Source organism: Phyllostomus discolor, chromosome 4, assembly GCF_004126475.2.
Source record: "Phyllostomus discolor isolate MPI-MPIP mPhyDis1 chromosome 4, mPhyDis1.pri.v3, whole genome shotgun sequence".
Taxonomy (NCBI): Eukaryota; Metazoa; Chordata; class Mammalia; order Chiroptera; family Phyllostomidae; genus Phyllostomus; species Phyllostomus discolor.
Window position 1 is genome coordinate 20313445 of NC_040906.2, and position 21315 is coordinate 20334759.

The 21315-nt window shown below is 34.8% G+C and overlaps 1 protein-coding gene across 7 annotated transcripts in view; it reads left to right on the forward strand.

Moving 5' to 3' along the window:
* The window catches only part of ERBB4 (erb-b2 receptor tyrosine kinase 4), a 970339-nt gene that overhangs the window by 792552 nt on the left and 156472 nt on the right, over positions 1 to 21315 (forward strand). For all 7 annotated transcript variants that reach the window (XM_036022897.1, XM_028510101.2, XM_036022900.1 and 4 more), the window contains one exon: positions 20859 to 21044. In XM_036022897.1, coding sequence (XP_035878790.1) covers positions 20859 to 21044 — 186 coding nt within the window. The remainder of the gene's footprint in view (positions 1 to 20858; positions 21045 to 21315) is intronic.

Consider the following 21315-nt stretch of genomic DNA (forward strand, 5'->3'; position numbering starts at 1 on the left):
ACTAGTATAGTAAGTGACATGATGCTATGACAATGGTACGCAGGGCACGTTGTGGAAGCCGGGAGAAGGGAGCATCTTCTCTGTCTTCAGGAGCTGGAGATGATTTCACAGTAGAAGTGATATTTAAATTATATCTCAGTGGATGAGGAAGACAGTTTGTCAGTGATCAACTGAGTGTGAGTGAGAAAACATGACATGCAACAGCGTGGTGGGATGGAAAGGCTGGCGTGTTTGATTGTAGCATCCAACAAGCTGTCTGGAAATGTAGTTAATTGGGTGAAGTGACAAGGGATAAAACCAGAGAGATAATTTAGGAAAAAATTAAGAAGAGCCTCATATGTTAAATGAAGTTGTCCTCCTTCCCCATCCTCCCCTATCTATCCTCCTTGACAGATAATCAGATGCCTGTCATATATATTTTGAAAACTGAAACTAGTGACTTTTCATGTAATTCTGATCAAAATCATGAGCTTATTTGAATAGTTAAATAATGGTGTTTCATTTACCCCATGGGCTGCAATTATATACAGGAATAATCAATATCTTTCTTCATATGCTGAATAACAGCCTCTAGAAATTTTGTAGTTTTAGCAGTTTGGTGCTCGTACTGGGTGATAACACACCCCATGGGTGATTCTTCTAGGGAAAGTGTAGTCAGTTACTCCTGCTTAAGCGTTAGGATCATTTCCAGTGAAAAGAATTATATTGCTTAAGATTAGTATCATTATTATAGAGAAACTCAAAAAGTGCTTAAGTTCCTGCTTCTCCTGTCCCATGATGGCATAGAAAGTTTTTTGTTTAAATGAGTAACCTCTCCCTATAGACATTTTCAGTGTAAATTATCTGGAAAATGTACTTATCCTCAGCATGAGAACTCACTTTTGTTTTAAGAGTTCACTGTTTCAACTATATATTATCCCATTTTTATTACAAAATATTTCTTTTTTGGTTTACCAAACATTTCTTTCCTACAAACAGATTGTCCACCAAACATTTCTTTTTGGTAAACAAAAATTTTTACCAGATATTTCTTTTCTACAAACAGAATATATATATATACTAATATATATATATACTCAAAAATTAACATCAACACCTCATAATCATATACCAATAATTATAAATTGCCTTTATTGACAGGATTAATAGTTTTCATAATGAATGTTCAGAAGTGAGTGCTAACCATTGTGTCCACATCAATCAGACGCTGTGCTCTGGTTTCAATTATTGACAGCTGAACTCAGATGACTTAATCTTTAATATGCCTAAATTTAAAGTGGACATTTTGAATATAATTATCTAATAATGAACTCTATGGTGGGTATTTTTCATTTTGTGATCAATTTGGAATTTAGTTTAGACAATGCCCCAAATAGATTTTCCCTTTTTTCACTGACATAATTAAAAATATAACTAGTCATTTTGATACATAATCTCAGTTACAAACCATTTCATACTATCAATACCTAATCAGATTGCTTATGGGGCTTAAAAGTTGGAACTGACTGAAAATACTTCTCTTTGGAAGTGCACAGTATGAAGAGGGAAGAATATACTGATGGCTAAATCATACAGGCTTCTTGAAAGGGCTACACTTTGTTGAACTGGGTCTAGGTTTATTTAAGAAAATTATATATGAACATTTATTTTACTTACAAGTCCTTAAAATGTTAACTCAATTTATGTATTTAGAGTTAGCATCATTCTTATATTTTTCTTCACATTGATTCTTAAAAGTTACTACTTTCAGACTGATACATTTTCTAGTTGTGGATATTGAATTTTAATTAAAAAGTGAACAAAAGGGATGAATTCAAGAGGAACAAATGAGTTACTTTAAGGAACAGAAATATATACCTTTTGCCTCAGCTATCTTTTAAAATCTAAAAAAATCATAAAGAGTAAATATTATTATGTTAATATTTGATACACCAGAGACCCTTTTGAATTGGCCCAATTTTTGTTGGCTTAAGATCTTACCTAGAGCAATATTGACTATACCTTCAAGGCTGAGATTGCAATTATAAGTCTTCAGGTTTTGAACATTGTTTCATTTATTTTCTTTTTTGTATTTGCCTTATACTCTGGATAGCAAACTCTATACATGTATTTCTCCAATATCTTCTCAATAGAAGCTGTTATTATACCACAGTTTATTTAAGGTGTTCTTATTGCTAGAAGGTGATTTCTGGACTTTTGCTCTTACAAACAATGCCACAATGAAGAACCTATGTTACTTCAAACATATGAAGGTACTTCTGTAGGATATATTTCAAGGAGTGAAATTCCCAGATCGAAAATTACATCTGTAATTTTTATAAGTAAACCCAGGTCCCCAGTTATAGAGGCCGTGCCATGTGGAGTTTCCTCCGCCCATCTCTGCCACCACTGTTTCCCTACGGCCTATGTAATAGAAGATGGGGTGTTATCAAAGCTTTGGGTGTCTTCCCAACTTGAAAACAAACAGTATTTCAATGTGCTGTTTTGTTTAAAAGAACAAAAGTATTTTCTTTCACAATACTCAAAGCTAAAAGTCAAAAATCAAGGTGTTGGCGGACCCATACTCCCCCAGAAGTGTTTGGGGAAGGATCTTTCCTTGCCCCTGTCAGCTCCTGGCAGCCCTAGGTATTCCTTGGCTTGGAGATGCATCACCCTGGCCCTTCGTCTTCACGTGGTTTTCTTCCTATATCATTATATCTTCACATGGCCGTCTTCTTCTAAAGACTCCAGTCATGTTGGATTAGAGGCCCATCACTTTGTTATGTCTTCATCTTGACTATATCTGCAGTGCCCCTGTTTTTAAGCAAGGTCACATTCTGAGGCATTGGAGTTAAGAATTCAATATATATTTGGGGCGGGGGATAACACATTTCAAGCCCAAACAGCTCCCAATAAGTATTAGCTGAATAAATAAACAAGATGAGTCTTGAACTGATATATTTTACCAATATAGATGCAACTGAGTATAGTGTATTCTGTGTGGGAAATGAACAGCTAAAGCCAAGGCCAAGGCAAATATATAGTCCATATTCTTTGCTTAATATGGTTTCAAATTCATAGAAATCCTGTACTCAGCAACTACAAAGAAACTACAATAAACTCATACAATCCTCTAGAACTCATTTTAGTTACCATATGTGGCCTGGGGAGTGTGTTATCAGAGGAGTAGAGTCCCATCTACCTTCTCTAGGATTGGCTCTGGGCAGAAATAAAGAGAAATGTTCTGACAAGACATGGTTGTCACCAAAACATCTGTGGCCAGAGAAATATCTGATATTTTTAATACTTCCATTGTCCTTTTAGCATCCATTTCTCTTTTAGCAAATGAGGCTGTGCAAGTCCATATTCATTTTTCTGTGACTTATTTTTTCAAGACCTATACTTTTTTAATGGTTGTCTTTCGCTTCTTAAATTGTAGAAGTTCTTCATATGTTAAGACATTAACTCTTATAATTAAAGAGTTGCAAATATGTTTCCTCTTTGTCATTTGGTTTTTGATGACTTTATAGCATATATACATGTTTAAATCAAATTTATTAATATTTTCCTTTTTGTCTTCTGAATGTTGTATCTCGATTAGAAAGTGATTCCCTATTATTTTAATTTTGTGTTGGTTTATTGCTTTAAAAACTGACAGTCATGAAATTTTACTTTATCATGTTCAATAGGATGAAGAGATAATAGAAACAAGACAGAAATATTTCTTTTAAGATTTTATTTATTTTATTTCTAGAGAGAGAGGACGGGAAGGAGAAAGAGAGAGAGAGAAGCATCAGTGAGTGGTTGTCTCTTGCATACCCCCTACTGGGGACCTAGCCGGCAACCCAGGCATGTGCCCTGACTGGGAATCGAACTGGTGACCCTTTGGTTCACAGGCCCATGCTCAATCCACTAAGCCACACCAGCCAGTGCAAGACAGGAAGATTTTTGATGTAAATTTCTTGACATTTTAAAAATCATATCAAAGTTAATTAAACAATTTAATATTTATTAGATTTCTAAATTAATACTTAAATATTCTAATATTAAAAAATTAAATTCTTTGGGGCAATTTTAATTACATTTGCTATTAGTAGTTAATAAATTAATGCTTATAGAATTTGTTAATCAGTTAAGTCTGTTTAGTTTTAAAAGTTTTGTACATGTGGCCTTAATGTATTTTTATATAATTGAATTTATTTCTACACCCAAACAGTTCTCTTTTTTCCCTAATTTTATAAGTGAGTTTATAGGCTTGTCTACAACCTAATCATTATAATTTTTAGGGATATATTATGTTAATATAGAATATGATGATGAAAAACTTTCATTTCCTATAGTAAAAAAAAACCCTGTAAGCACAACCAAAACAGCATAACTAAAATGTTTAAAAAGGAAATATAAATGGATCTGTGTATATATTATATTCAAAGGAAGAAAATAAGTAAGTGGATTTAATATACATATAAACAAAATATACATACATGTACTATGTATATTTTTATATTAAAGTCAGGATACAGGTACTCATATCTAAGACTTTCTATGTGAGTGCTTAACCCCGAAGTATCTTTTCTTTATACTAGATGATTTTATTTTTAATTACACTTATTGGGGTGACACTGGTTAATAAAATTACATAGTTTTTAAAAGTACTGTTCTATAAAGTAGTTTTTGTGTTTCTTGTTCACACATATAATTTTAATCTTTAATTGCCAAAATCCTGGACAAAGGTTTAAAATTCAATAATAGTGAAAACTAGTCTAGTGCTCAAAATATATTTTGATGTATGTTCTCAATCATAATATATCACATCCTTTCCAGGGAACAAGAAAGAAAGTTTAAATCAAATACACTAACTCCAGTACACTCCGTAGAGACTTACACATTTGAGTTGACAATTGTTAAATTTATGAGTCCTAGCACTTACTACCTACATTGTTTTAAAACATATTGGTGCTCTACTTTCATGTTCTTGATGAACATATTTATCTCCCAGTGTATAAGTATGAATTATTATTTACCCAATGAAGTGCACATCTTTACCATTACATGTTCTATATGCAGGCCTATACATTGTAAACAAATAAGAAATAATGCTAAAATATTTGACAATTACTGCATCATTTGAAATGTACAATGAATTTCAAAACCAAAGAGCTGTTTCATTTGGAATTACACCTGAGTTAATTATGCGAGCTATGTGTGTGCAGAACACATCAGTTCATAATTGGATCTTCCTTTGATGTCATTCATACATGCATGGTAGACATGGTTTTTGCTCTTGAAATTTAAAATTAATGAGGAAAGGATAATATTCAGTACACTATCTCCCTTTTCACAATACATTTTTTATTCTTCTTGAGGAAATGCATAGTCAAATAAACAAATAGAAGCTCAAATTGCCTTTTACATTGTATTAAATAAACTATTAAAAGAAACTGAGGGACAAAGGCAAAAGGATGATTTCTTTCTTGTTGCTAGTGAACCTTTGTAGAACCTGTAAACAAACAGAAAATGCTGTTAAATAGTAAAATTGACAAAAAATAACCTCTGCAGCTCTTCTCTATTCTTTCTGTTCATTAATTGTCATGTTTATATTAACATGCCATATCTACAGAAACATGCCATTTCTATAGAGAAAACCTTTCTCCAGGTTTCATTTCTATGTTTTTAATTTAAAGGAAATTAAATGCAATCCTACAGGTATTCATTTGTTATAAGTAATCACTATGTCCTAACTTTTTATAATGGGTATATTGTTTAATGTATTTTATTTTGCATTTATTTTAGAAAACATAACTCTTAAAATATAAAAATATAATTTATCCCAGGAAGCTAATTTATTGTACTCAACTTCCAAATTCTTGGATATGTAAATATTTATAAATAATTCTTAAAATATATTTCAATTAATATTCATTATGTTTGATGTGTTTGTTTCTAGTTTTTATTTATCATAGCTTTTTCTGAAATTTTAAAAAGCTATCAAAATTCATTTCTCCAAAATAAAATACTACTATTTGAAAAATACTTGTACCATATAATCACTAAGTAACAATTTTTGAAATCTGTGTTGAGACTGAAAACATGAAAAATAGGAAATGAAGCCGTTTATGAATGGCAAGTGCTCTGCAATTTGGTCTTGTTGTTAGAATATTTCTGGGAACATATGAAATGCTAAGTAAAATCTTTGTGTTTTTTGGTCAAATGAATTCCGTTATTTTATATTTTCTCCAAAAAGTACCTGTTCCATTAAAAACTCTTAGCTCAGGACCCGACTATCATAGGTATTTCTTTTCAAAGTTATCTAAAGTCATTCAATAACTACTAAATGAAGTATTTAAATGTCTCCATCACATTTGCAAGGAGAATATATTAGATGTGCAAACCGCCTTGGTGTTAGGAAGTACCCTGACTGTGTGATACTGTAGACCCTCTCAAGCTCACTGCTCGTTTGGTTCCACTTAACATTTAATTGCACACACTGTGCACTTAAAAATCACTGAAATTGGTTTAGAAGACCCTCCCAATACTTGCTTTCTCTCTACTATGATTTTAAAACTTGAAATAAATTTTAGGTTATGATGTTCCCGTATACATCAGTGAATATTAATTTATATAAATTTCAATCAACATGCCTAAAAAGTGAAGAATTTATTTCTTATGAGTGGGTTTTGCATACCATTAGAACATCTGATGAATAATCAGTCCGAATATAGAATTATTTTACTTTTAATTTAAGCTATGAATTATCATAAATGATAGTTTTCTGGTTCCTTTGATGAAACAAATGGAAGCAAAATATCTCGAGAGTCGAAGTGCCACTGAAATGTTTTCTAGTAATCCACAATTTTCATAATCATGAATACTGACTTTAAAATTTTATTTTCAACTCTTAAAATTATCTTATAATGCTGGAAAATGCTTCTAGAACATTTTCCATCTCAGTTCAGTCTGGTTTGTTTTTAGAGGGAAGATTTAGGTCCTGGCCATCAGAACTTTAAAATTGCATAATATTTGCACAGGGACTTCAGCAATTCTGGAAGCCAAAATACTCTATGACAGTGGAAATGACTAGCAGAATAGCCATGGAGTTTACTATAGCCCCATATGTAGAGATAGAGAAATAACAGCAACAATTCACAGAAACCACAGACAAAAGTCACTGCATCTACACTTGGAAATTTGTCCATCAATATATCTACAAAGTAGATATAGTACCAAGACTATCAAATATTGCACAGACTATTGGATACTGTAATTTCTTTGACCCTTTTGAGAATGCTTTAGCAGAATCGTCGAGTAACCATTTTGCCTATATTAAGCAGCAAATATGTGTGCACAAGGCAATGGGTCTGACTGACCAACACACACATAAAATTTGGTGGGAAAATGCATCCATTAGGCTTAAAAGAGTACAACTATGTCTGGGAATGAAGGCAAAAAGGGATCTGAGAAGCAAAATTCTACTCATATGCCAATCATTTCCCTCTGTAGGGAAGAAGGATTAAAAGAGAGCATCTCTGTCCAGAATAAAGAGAAAAACCTCATCTTCACTTGCAGATGAGGTTTACATCAACCACAAGACCGATTTGTTCAAAATTATCTGTTATATATTGGAGGATATAAAAAAAATTCAAAGTAGAAAATCCCAAACACAGTACAAGGCCCTTTAATGTGTATCCGCTTGGCAAGAATGTGGAGAAAAGGGAACTTTTTCACACTGTTGGTGGGAATGCAGATTGGTGCAACCACTGTGGAAAGCAGAACAGAAATACCTCAAAAAATAAAAAATGGATCTGCCTTTTGACCCAGCAATCCCACTTCTGGGAATATATCCAAAGGAACCCAAAATACTAATTCAAAAGAACATAAGCACCCCTATGTTCATTGCAGTGTTATTTACAATCGTCAAGATGTAGGAGCAGCCCAAGTGTCCATCAGTAGATGAATGGATACAACAACTATGGGACATTTACACAAAGGAATACTACTTGGCCATAAAAGAAAAAGAAAACTTTTACCTTTGCAACAGCATGGAAGGACCTGGAGAACATTATGTTAAGTGAATAAGCCAGTCAGAGAAAGACAAATGCCATATGATTTCACTCATATGTGGAATGTAATGAACAAAATGAACTAACAAGCAAAATAAAGATGGACTTATAGATAGAGAGCAGGATGACAGCTAAGGGGTGGGGGAGGAGAGGGTACAGTGATCGAGCAAAAAGGAAAAAGGACTCATGGACATGGGCAAAAGTGTGGTGATTATGGGGGGCAAACGGAGTATAATAGTACTAAATGGTAATGGAAAAGGTACAATAAAAAATAGATAGTTTTAGCTCATACAAAAAAAAAATGCATCTGCCTTCGACAAGCAAGGCATCCATTTCAGGTCCCTCAGGATGCATTGTCTGTGCCGGGATCCCGTGACCTCATTCGGGGACAACAGCCTCCCATCCAACCTCTTGGCAATCAGTCCCTTTCCCCGTGATTTATCCTGGGCCGGTGCTGCCAAATGAGTTGAGTGTCTTGGTCAAGAACATTCAGTTGATCCCCATTTTCTTAGAATAAAATTCAAATGTCAGCCAATCACTTAAATTCCTCCAAGCCCTAGTCTCAGCCCATCTTCCCATTTTTGCCCTGACTCTTTATTCTCTGTCATGTACTGTATGCTACATGTAAACTGATCTATTTGGATTCCCATGTAAGTGACAGTCTCCCAGTTTTAATTTTAGGGGAAAGGAAAACTAATTACATTGGACAACTGTAATGCATAGTCCCTGTGCTAGATCCTTTCATATATATTATGCAAAATTGTTGTTGCACAGGAGGAGCCTTATTGATCCCCTGCTGTATACAGTCAAGGAGCCTGAGGTTTTGACAATGTGAATGACTTTCTTCTTATCAGACACCTAGTAAAAGACACAGCAGACTCTGGAAAAAGTTGATGTGAATCAGTGTGTGTCTCTTTCTCTTCATCACACCACCCACCCATGTTCTTTGTTCTTAAATAATGTCCTTTTGACATACTCCTATGTATACTCACTTTTTTCTCCTCAACAAAGTTTTGTTTTTGTTTTTTCATAATCCATTTTTTCAGCTAGAAGTTAATCTATCTTTGATGAATTATTATAGGAATTTACATCATGAGTATTTATCACAACTATCATTAATGTTCATAACCTGTTTTTAGTAAATTTGAATGACTTCTGATAGGATATTAACTACTTCAAGTAAAATGTATCTCTTTCCAATTTTTGCATGCATAAAATATATAGAGTAATCATCAGTCAATATTGAGTTCCAATGAATGACAGAGTTACTAGCTATTCCTTATAAATATTTTAATTGTATACAGTTATCCATAAAAGAATATATAACACAGTAACCACTCTAGTGCCTTGCACTATGTTTGAGATTATTGATGATGAATATAAGTATGATGAATGAGCCTTTCCTAGGTTAATTAATATCAAAGCTACCATTTCATTTCTAAAATGTTGGCAATTTTCAATGGCTGGTTTCAAATGCCACATCACGATTCAATGTCTTCTTGCAGAGATTTTTTATGAGCTAATTTGTTTCACTGCTGCTTTCTAACCCCTCGCAGCGTGTGTCCAGCCTTAGCCACACACTCCTTGGTCTCATAGCTTCGCGCAGCAAAGACTTTAGCAGTAGAGGTCTTTGCAACAACATAAACTTTAAGTGTTTATCGTAACTTAGTTTGCTAGGGTAAAGGACATTAATGCAGTGTTTTTACTAGTTATTGCCTCTAACAGAATGCCCTTGACAACTGGATAGGTGTAGAATATTAAAATAATATTGACATGAATATTTAATATAAGAACTTGCATATAAATCATGGTTTCAAATTTAATATATCTGATGGTAATAATTAAATTCATTATAAAAAGTAGAGGAGATAAGAATAAAATAAATGATAGAACACATGATTTCTTTATATGAATTATTCTGTATGAGCATGAGATGGATAAGGAGAAAATGGAAAACTTAATTAAAATCACTCACTATTTTATCTTGACTGAATCATAAAGAATACTATCCCATTGATCCTTTACCAGTAGTATGTGTGAGATGTTTTATTAGGTATTCAGAGAGATATCCTTAATTTTATTCTGGTGTTTGTTATTACATGCCTTTGATGTAAGTGTCATTAATGGATATTTCTTCCAAACTAGAAATACAGTAAATGTCCTCCCTTAAAGAAGATGCTGTATTTAGAAAAGTGGAATTGAATATTACTCCATAAAATACACAAAATAGCAGATCATAAAGTTCTTAGTGATTAAATAAGAGCTATTACCAAAATTTCTATAGTCTTATCTATATTAAATCAAATTAATTTTTTAAAATTATTGATTAAATTATCCTAGAATCAAGTTTTCCTGTCCTGAAATGAGAATAAAGACATCCATTTGTCTTAGTCCCTTTCTGCAAGACTATTTAGTATTTTATTATTGGAGAATTAATTTTAAGTAGTTGTGGATAAATTGTGCTCATAATTTGGATAAATTGTGATTTAACAAAAAGAAAGGATAGTTAGTACCTGTTACAATCTCATATCATACAGCCTCCATTAATGGGTTAATTGTATCATTGATGGTTCTTATTAAAACACTAGCACAATTACCACAAAATCAGCTGGGTCCACCTGGCTACCTAACTGACAATAAATCCCTGAAGAGACCACTTGGTAGTAAGAGCCTTGGTCATATATACAATGAGAATCAGATCCAGATCCCAGGTTGGCTACTTACTAACTTCAGGATCTTAGCAAATTTCTTATCCTTTTTGAACTTGTCTCCTTATCAGTTAACTGATAGAATAATATCTGTTAGATAAGATTGTCCTGAGAACTGAGTTCATATATATAATGAGTAGTACTGCCCGAGGCACAATTCAACAGAAGGTAGCAGTCATTATTATGATTTGAAGAAATTATTCAATAGGCAACTTTGGAGGGACTGTAAATATGTTTACTAAGATCTGGTAAGCTATAGACGAGCTAAATACAAAACTTGCCCAACAGATTAAACAGCCCTTAAAGAAATTGATTTTCATATATAGAGAGAACAAAATGAGAGTATGCACACACAGACACACTATTTTTTTCCTCCAATGCATACATGCACTTCATGGCTTCACTTTGACATGTCCAAACTGCCAGCACTACTAACCTTGCAGTTTGGGCCATTGCTAAGGAAAACAAGCATGACTTGAGCACAAGCACTGGGCTACCCCGACAGTCAATCTGATGAGCAAGACAACTGCTAAGGGAGTGACTAACAGGCGGGCACTGTCTGGGTGGGACAGAGAGGCATGACACGAGATTTCACCAAAATGTCACTAAATTTAAAATGCGCGTTCTTTCTTTACGCAATTTCCATTTAGTATTTTAGGACCATGGCTAACCGTGGGTAACCAAAACTGCAGAAGCAAAGCCACAGATGAGGGGAGCTACTGTACCAGGCTGTGCCAGTCCCCTTGGCCTCCATGACCCACTCCAACCCAGACTGCCGTGTAAAATCCCTGCATAACTGTGTGCCGTTACCACTTTGTACAGAGGAAAACATATGCAGCCCTCGAAGTTCTCTTGGCACTCCATAAGCTACCTTTGGCCTTCTTTTGACTCTTCAAGATTACTTTGTGTGGAAGTTGGGAGAATGTATTCCTGCGTCTCCATGGGATTAAATAGAAAAAAAAGAATAGCTTGTAAAATGGTGACAGAAAAACTGGTTGTTCACTTTTCTTTGGTCAGGTTTCCTGCCTTGCATTGTGAATATCGCCACTGGACTCTAAAGTGCAAAGTGGCCTCTCGCCCTGCAACGGTAGCTTGTTTCTGAACTCTTGGCCCTGCCTCTCTATTCAACAATCCCCTGCCCTTTAGATAAAATTGGTTTAATACAAATACAGCAATAATTCACATTTTAAGAGGGTACTAGACAGTGTGATAAGCTCTTTGCCTCTACTGTATCATTTAGCTCTTACACATATATAATCATTTCTAAATGAATTTAAAGGCATCTGCAGCATTTAGATTAGCCTTATATAGTATTTTTGAATTAAATAAGGTTTGCTAGCAACATTAATTTTAAAAATATGTAGAAAATCAAAGCAACAATGTTTAATCTCACCTTTACCATGCAATAAATTGTTTTTTGTTGCCTAAAGCAGTGAGTTGAGAAGGATTTTGAGTCCTCTCAAAAGCAGGAAGGAATATAGGAATCCAATGAACAGGTATCATGTTGTCACCCATTTGGGTCAGTTTCACTGGGCACGTGGCGGAAGTAGAGGATGGAGTCTGGGTCTGGCAAGACAAAGAGGACCATGCAGGTCAATCCCACAAACTGTTGTGGCTGGGAGCATAGTCTAAGCTTCTTCATTACAAAATGTATTGTAATTTTCAACATATCAAATTTAATTCAACAGATGTTTATTGAGTCCATGCAGTCTTAAGGCTCTCTAGGTAGCACCCCTAAAAATGCAAGATTTTTTATGTAAGTTATAGCAAAAATAGACTGGAGTTAATGAAAAACATGATCTTAGCACCAAATTAGAAAAATGTTTCTGAAATTTCTAAAATTAATGGAGTTATCAGACAATTACTTATGGAAAAATCTGCTTTGAGTCTTACATTTGCGGTCAAGTAAGATGTATATCAGTATGACCAAGGCATCTGAAACATGGTTTGATTCCTGGGGTGAGGTAGGATGGAAAGTGGCGAGTACAATAAAGATTCTGTGCATTTATTAATGAATAATATTGATTTTTGGTAGGAGTCATATGCTCAACATGAATTTGGTAATAGATTAATAAATGTAATCAGTTAATATTACTACTTTCAGAAAAAAAATATTAGATATGGCAGACCCCTCAGAAACACCTCTAGGTATTATGATATAGGAAGTGTACATATATAAAGATCTGTTAGTCCTTGCTCAGAAACAACTGTTAAAAATTACGGAATTGGAAAATAAAACTTGAAATATGGGCACAGCATCATTTCCATGTTTGGGATATTTCAGATAGATATTTTGGATGTGATGCTAATGGATTTTGTTTTCTGCTTTTCTAAATAGCAATGTTATTCAAACAGCTTCAAACTAAACCAACTGCTGAAAAACCACACAATTTTTTAGGTTGATTCCATGTTTTTGCTAACTCTGTCATTATTTCCCAAAGTTATAAAACATATGGATGCAAGAGATTATAGATGAAAAACAAACAATATTAGGGACAAAGCTGTGGAAGCATTCCCACATTTAAGGTAAGACAGAGAAAAGCAGGTGTCAACAATTATAATAAGAGTGCTCAGAGAGACTGAAGGTTTGGGATAGCATAAAATAATAACACAACAAAGAGAGGGATTTTCAAAATGAAGGGTGTTCAGTGAAGTCAAATAGTTCAGACGGCCAGGAAAATGTCCCAGTGAGGGACTGGTGAAAAGGAGGACACTGGTCACTTTTCCAAGACTAATTTGAACAGTAAAAGTGCAGAAAACTTTCAGGAACACTGGAGTCCTGAGGAGTGATTATAAAATAAACAAATAGCAAAGGCAAGAATAACAACTATTCCCAAAGTCGAAAAATGGCAACTTGAAGGAACTTTCATTTTTAGAACATGGGATATCTAAATACACTTAGAGATCCCTTGAAGATGACAGTATAGGGTGAGGCTGAGTTGTAGTAGAAGGAAGCACTGGTAACATGATTAAAGAGAACAAAGTGGAATGATGTCGAGGGTACATTCTTACACAGTAAATATTGTGAAAGGTTGAAAGTCTTTTTTTTCTTTTTTATAGCCTGCTCAGCAATATAGAGCATACTAAATGTGAGAAAGAGTCAATAAGAAATTAAAAATGGAAACAGCAGGCTATTTTTTGAGGATCAGATCAAGAGACTTAGAACAAATCCTCATGAATCTATGACTTTTTATGACATTTGAAAATTTGAGTATTCAGGTGGCAGGCGCTACCTTTGGCTGAGGAGTGGCAAAATAGGAAAACCAGTGGAAAAAATATCTTATGATTATGGTAAATACCTTCATGGCAATAGTGAAAATTGGAGTGCAGGCTAGGAGAGAGGTAAGCGAAGCCTAACAGAAAGTAGACATTAAAATGATGAAGAATCCCTGTCTTTTCCCCCATGACTGCAAGGCCCTTCATGATCTGGCCCTACCTACGTCTCATGCCACTGAAGCTCTTGCTAAATTCCAGGCACATGAGCCTTCTCAAAGCTTCCAAAATTTGCCAAGCACTTAGGCTCTTTCCTCATGTTTGTCTATCTGGCTTCTCATCATTCAGGTCTTAGGACTTATTTCCTCAGTACCCTTACCTAAAGTAGTCTGCAACACCATTTTATTACCTACCACAACACCCTCTATTCTCTCCACAATCTTTCATGTAATTTACAATTATTTATACACTTGTTTCAAATGTGTTTGTTTTTTTTTCTTTTTATGTGTTGCTTCTCTCGGTATAATGAAAGCTTCATGAGGATGGAGATGCTATTTTCGACCCCACTTTAATCAGTTCCAGGCACATAGCATGTCCTCAATAAATGTTTTTCAGTAATATATAATAGAGCATGCATGAGAGAATGCAGGGTCTGGCAGAAGTAAGGCCTGCTTGAGTGCAGTTGGTAGGGTAATGATATGGGCCTAATAATTTATAGTTTTAATTTGAACAAAGGCAATATGGTGTACTTGAGTATGATATGGTTATGTTACAGAATTACATGCTTATGATTTTGTAATAGAAAGAGGTGTTATCTGTGCCAGACCCTGTGTAATAGGGGTGGAGAGAAGTTCAGTGTAACCATGGGTAGAAGAAATGTAGAAAACACAGTCACAAAGTAAAATTCTACCCTAGGTAAAATTATTCACAGGGTTTTTCATGGGTAGCCTTGGTAAATATTGTAAGCTTCGGCCAGCCAATGGGTGAATGATGTAGAATGAAGATGGAGAATGGATGACTCTAAAAGTTGGAAGGATCCTAATTCTGATTGTTCAGGTGCACAAAAATGATACCAGAGATTAGAAACAAGTGTTAAGGTCCCTGAGCAAAGTGGACAAACTAAAACCGATGGCATATTAATTCAGCCTATCTAATTGCTGCTCACTACTTGCACAAGTAAATTATATTTACTTTAGACATGAGGGAACAGATGGAGATTTCATCTATTTTATTGTCTGGGTACCATCTGCAGCAAAACAGGTTTGTATAACATTAGTATGGACCGATGATTTTATCTGCCTTTTGTCACTGCCATCACTGTTCTTTGTTTTCTTCATCACCATCCCTGCCTCTAGGAGAGACATTCTTCTTGAGGATTCCTAAATTTACCGACTCTGTATGTCCTGCATTAATTGTCTACCTTTCGTCTTCTCTATCTCCCTTTTTATCTTCCTTATCCCTGGTGCAATGAGATTTTTCCCATTTTCAGCCAGAGAGTATTGAATTAATGGTCCATAGACATAATGAAACAGTGAAAGTTTGGCTGAAGTTAACATTTTTTTTTGAAAAACAAAATAGCCCATTAGTTTTCACTGGCCATATGTGTTTTTTTTATTTTGTTTTTGTGAAACCACTCACCAACATGAGTGAAAAAAAGAAGTTTAAAGGGCAAGGCATAAACATCTGAAGGCTGGGCCAAATGATGCCTTAATGTGACAAATGGTATCACTCAGTTTTGTTATTGTACAAAGACGTCTTCCCTCCAGACCAAAATAAAGAAAGAGATAGCATAGGCCAGAGAATAATGGTGTGCATGCTTCAGAGCTTTTTGTCTATGCTCTGGTTGTCCCTTGGTAGTTAAAAAAATGTTCTCATCATAAAGAAAAACGTTCATGCATTAGTTTTCAGTGTAGTACCTGTTACACACTTCCCTGTCCAATGAGGAAAATCCTTTAACTCGCCTCCAAGAAAAATTTTGTATTGCAAAGGGAAAACAAAGACCAAGAATCATTTTATTTCTGGAGAAATTGATAATGCACCTGTCAAACTGTATTTCTTCCAGTGACCTTGGTGACATTTTTAGTGAAAGCAGAAATGATTCCAAGATTCTTTCTGTGGACCCCACATGAGATATGGAACAGCGGACATTATTAATTTGAACACAGAGTAATTTATTGAAACCCAACACTCTATTATTAAAATATTGGACATTTTTCCCTTTCAGTCCCACTCATCACTCTAAGTGAATCTATATTCTCTTTTCTTTATCTATTCCCCTACTTCCCAAAAAAGCCATCTGCTATTTCCTTTATGAAAAAATAAAACCTACAATTAGTGTCTTGTTCATCTTTTCTTTCTCAAAAAAAGAGAACTATTATGCAAATACTCTGCAATTTGGTTTCAAATACTCTTTGTAGTGTGATGAGCAATTTTCCTTAATACAACCCCAGCTTTTTTGCCAGGACTTACTGATAGATTTTTTAAGAGAGAACTTTCATGTGACTTTTTTACACTCTGCTGATGTAAACTTTTCAAGTGTGTATTTACAATAGAACTACTATTACTCCTTAAATTATAAAAGAAAAAAAACAATGTTTATATATTTCATGCTGGAAAAGAAGCTTGATTCAACCTCAAAGTCTCTCTTTAACCTGAAATTTTAGTATTTTTTTAATCTTAAGAAATGGCCTGTACCAAATATCACTCTTAGGAAATCAGAGAGGTACATTTCTTTGGCTTTTTGATGGAAGCATATTATAAGTGATGACAATTTACCTGTCAGCCCAACTTTTTTCTTTGATTTCTTCCTTTTTTTTTTTTTCTTCTCAGGAACTAACATATAGTTTAACCCAATTCATTCAGGTAGGCTAATTCAGAGGTCGAGGGTTGTCTTCTTGCTAAGGAGACAAGTATCTACAGTGTGCAGTGCTGATGGAATGGAAGTCAAAAAATGTGCTATTTTTACTAGCACAATAAACACCGCATTAAGATTCAGGAAAACAGTCTCTGAAAACTGAAGCTGCTCTTCACTTGTCATATGGCCTGAGGCAGTAATCCTACTCACCTCCCTGTCCTCACTTTACAGCTGAGAATTGCTACCTCTTTGATGTTTTATAGGGTTACAATACAGATCAAAACACAGTTGCATGTTACTGTTTTTGAAATGGATCATAGAGGTGCACATTTAGTGGAGATGTTCTAGAAGTTCTCAGAGTTTCATATTTCCTACAGTGGCTTCTGGGGAGCTCATTACAAATGCCGATTTCCGGTCCACTTCTAGGTCTGGGAGTAGGGTCAGGAAGCTACGTTTGGAGTATACGTAGGTGAATCGTATGTGCATGGGAGACTGAGAACCATGGAAAAGAGAAATAGAGAGAATACAACAGAGCATATTTGAATGAATTAGATAGTTATTATTTAATGTCTAATTAAATACCTACTTTGTTACCTGATTTTTTAATTTGATTAGATGTTTTGCTTATTTGTTGGTGTGTATGTGCTTGTTCATATGTGTGCAGATCACAATTTAGCACAGAAACCCTCTGGTTTTAATATTAATGAATATACTTTTAATATTAATGAATGTGGAGTTAATCAATTAATTCATATTAATAATAAGTAGTTAAACTTGGCTGGCATGCCTCCCTGTACTCTCCTTTGAATCAAAGTGATTTGCTTTATTTCACTTGTTTACTAAAATATACAGTAAGTAAAACCAGAATGTTTCCACCTCATTGGTTCAGATGGGGCCATATTAATAGTAATAACTCAAGTTTCTGCTTTGCTGATTATGCAGAAACTCCCGTACCCAATGAGCCTTTCCCCAAAAGTTTAGGAAGTTACTGGGGGTCTCATACACAATCTTAAACCAGTCTCCCGGTTGCAGCCTCCCTGCGATATCTACAGTGTCCCTTCTTACCCTTTCCTGCCCCGTGCAGAGGCTCTCTGAACCCCTAAAAGCTTCTACCCCTGGCACTACTGACTGGTACCCCCTGAGGATGCCAACGCTCTTGCCAGAGGTGACGCCTCCCTGTGGTGGTCTCATTCAGGAAGCATAGAAACTGGGCCTCTCCTCTGTTCAATAAATCATCTGGTTTCTGGGGTGTCTGTAGAAAGGGGAATTGGAGGACATAACCTACTTGAAAGCCACATGGAAAATGATTTCAGCTTCCACCCATATGGACTCAAAAACCAAGTTCTCTGAGTGAGGCTGATACCATCCTATCGGCTTATTTCTTCTGTTTGGTCTGAATCACTCCTTTCTCCAGGCATGTGCCCATACTGCCCCACCCTGCCTCACTCAAAAACTAAAATGTTACACTTCATATAAGAATTCAGCTACATACAGTAAATTTATATACTCCATCAGACATACCCCATAACTGTGAATAATCTTTAGACTCAGCTGAGCTCAACACCACTAAAAGAGTAGTGGAGGTTAAAATGAATATGTCCTCAGAAACAGCTTTACGATAATAACAATAAAAGCCAAGAACTTCATCAAGGCTGATGATGAAAGACAGCAGTCTCTGGCCACCCTCCTACCCCATCCGCCACCCCATTTTCCATTGCCCAAAGCCATCACTTCCACCTTTTGGGCATTTCTCCTCTAGCTTAACTCTACATATTTGAATAATATGCTTACACTGTCAGCTTTTGTTTTTTTTTTTCAGTTTTGTCCATCATGTAGTATTAACTTTTTTACTATGACCAACAAGAATACACCTTTTATTTCTTTTCCATCACCACCTTGCAGAAGTATATCTCCCTGCTCCCGATCTTCCAATATAGTCGTATGATGATTGCTTATTTCAGCATTCCATGTTTATGTTATTATAATTATGTAATTTATCCCAGCTGTGCCCTGTAGTAAATACAATGATCTCTTGTGCATTTCTTGTGTTTTACATCAAATTGTATTTTTTTACTTTCACTTGGTTTTCTATGTATCTATGATTAATTTGATTTCAACTTCTGCTGGAAAAATAGATATCCTCTAAATGTACTTTCAACTCATTAGATGTTCTACCAATTCCATCTTCCTGGATCACCTTTCCCAGAGCAATATGCCCCACTCCAGTCTGGACCAGTTGTTGTCTCCGTCTGCTGCACATCTGTTATTCTGAAATATTCCATTATCGCTATTTTCTTGTTTCCTCAATTTCATGTACTCTTTTACCCCCACTCCCACCACCCCATTTATTTAATATGCACATCTAACAGTGAAACGAAGTATCTGGCATAAAGTTGTTTAAGAACAGGTATATTGGACCATGTCTGTATATTATTAACTCACCTTGTTAAAATTTTCCTGGACATAGAATTTGAGGTTTGAACAAAAGTCATCATTTTGGAGCCACAGCTTTATTTGGAAGAAGGAAGTAGAGAGTGGTCCCAATTTTTGCCCTGTATCAATTTGCCTAATGCTATTTTAATCAGAGCACTTCTCTTTCCAGTGTGTGTAAAATCCATAGTTCACAGTCCTTTTGGTTAGTCTCTCCTAGTGGTGGAGGGGGTGTGGGCCATTAAGTTCTTCCTAACTGTACTTGGAAGCCACCCTGCTGAAGTCACATGCTCCCACTCGGCTTACAGAGGTCTGCGGTGCTACCACCCCTTGGCCTTTGGTGGTGTCCATCTGTGGTATAAATTGGATTTCTTCTAAATCCCAACCCCCTGATGAATCAGGCTTCAGACTTCTTTTTTGCTAAGTTGGTTGCTACTAGTAAGCCACTTCCTACTTACAGAATTCTTTCCTGATTGCTTCCTCTCTACCTGGTGTCTGGCTTTCTTAATAAAAAGGTCCTTTATTGTTGATATAGTGTTACTGAGAACCAATGGAAGTAAATGTGTTATTCAGTTTGCCAAGCCATCTTAAACAGAAACTCACTGTAGCATCCTGTCCTAGATTATATTTTTGTTTTGAAAAATTTCAAAGCTACAGAAATTGTTCAAGAATAGTACAATTAGCATACCTTCATATAGGAAACTGATTGATAATAATTGTCATATATGTATAACACCCCTCTGTGGGTATGTGTAAGGTCTAATTTGTTTCAAATTCTAATGAGGACATTTAAAATAACTTTTTCTTGGAAACTCACTTTAGAATGCACCTAAACATTTTATTTCCATTAAGCAAAAGTACCTTTATGATTATGATAAAAAGCCTAGAATTGTTTTCTTATTCATGTAATTATAAATTTAAAATAGATAAATTTGTATAGTCCACATAGCTCTCAAGTTTTATAATTCTCTGAATAAGATGTCACTAATAAGTTTTTAACTAAAATAAATTTGAATTAATGCAAAGTTAGGAGCAAAATATTTATTAAAGTATTCCTCTATGTAAATATACAATGAGTATATTGTTTATAATTGTTTAAGTTTTGATAATTATAATTTATAAATTTAACCTGTATAAATTTTAGAATCCACATGAATAATAGATGACTTAACTTTGTCTCACCTTATTGTACAAATAACTACATTTGTAAATTATTGTACTCGAGAACCAAGACCAAATGTTAAAAATGTACAGTATAAGGCAGGTTTCAGTTTTAACTTATCTGGTAGTAAATAACACATAATATAGCCTTTATTACAAAAGAAAAAATACTACTATAAATTTTATATGCACTTATTCTAAAACATTTTCTTTTTTGATAAACATGTAGGGTTGGTTTTTCCCTTAAGTTTACTTGAACCAAATCACTGAGAATATAATAGCAACATAATATCTTCATTTGGGATGGATTTCTTTGAGTGAGAGTACATTTCAAAACCCTTATCAGCACCATTAGTGCAGTGCAAGTAACTATATTTGTAAATAACTTTAAATTTGAATAATGGTGTCTTGTGTGTGTGTATATATGTATATATATATTTTTTTTCCTTACAGGAAGCTCTAATCATGGCAAGTATGGACCATCCACACTTAGTCCGGCTACTGGGTGTGTGTCTGAGCCCAACCATTCAGCTGGTTACGCAGCTCATGCCCCACGGCTGCCTGCTGGATTACGTCCATGAACACAAGGACAACATCGGATCACAGCTGCTGCTTAACTGGTGCGTCCAGATAGCTAAGGTAAGTGCCCATCACGGCCTGTGGAGGTGACTTTTCTAGCTTTATAGTTCCTGATCTAGAACTGTTTGGATGTTGAAAACATGTCTAATTTTCCAATCTATTTAAATATATTATACTTGCTATTAACAGATGTATTATAGGGAGGTATTTACTTTCAAAGCCTGGACCAAATATGTGACATCTGTTGACCAGATGACAAAACAAATAGCTTATGGGTAGTGGGGAAAGACATATACTTATATCTGATAAGGAAAAGGAAGAGGAAATCACG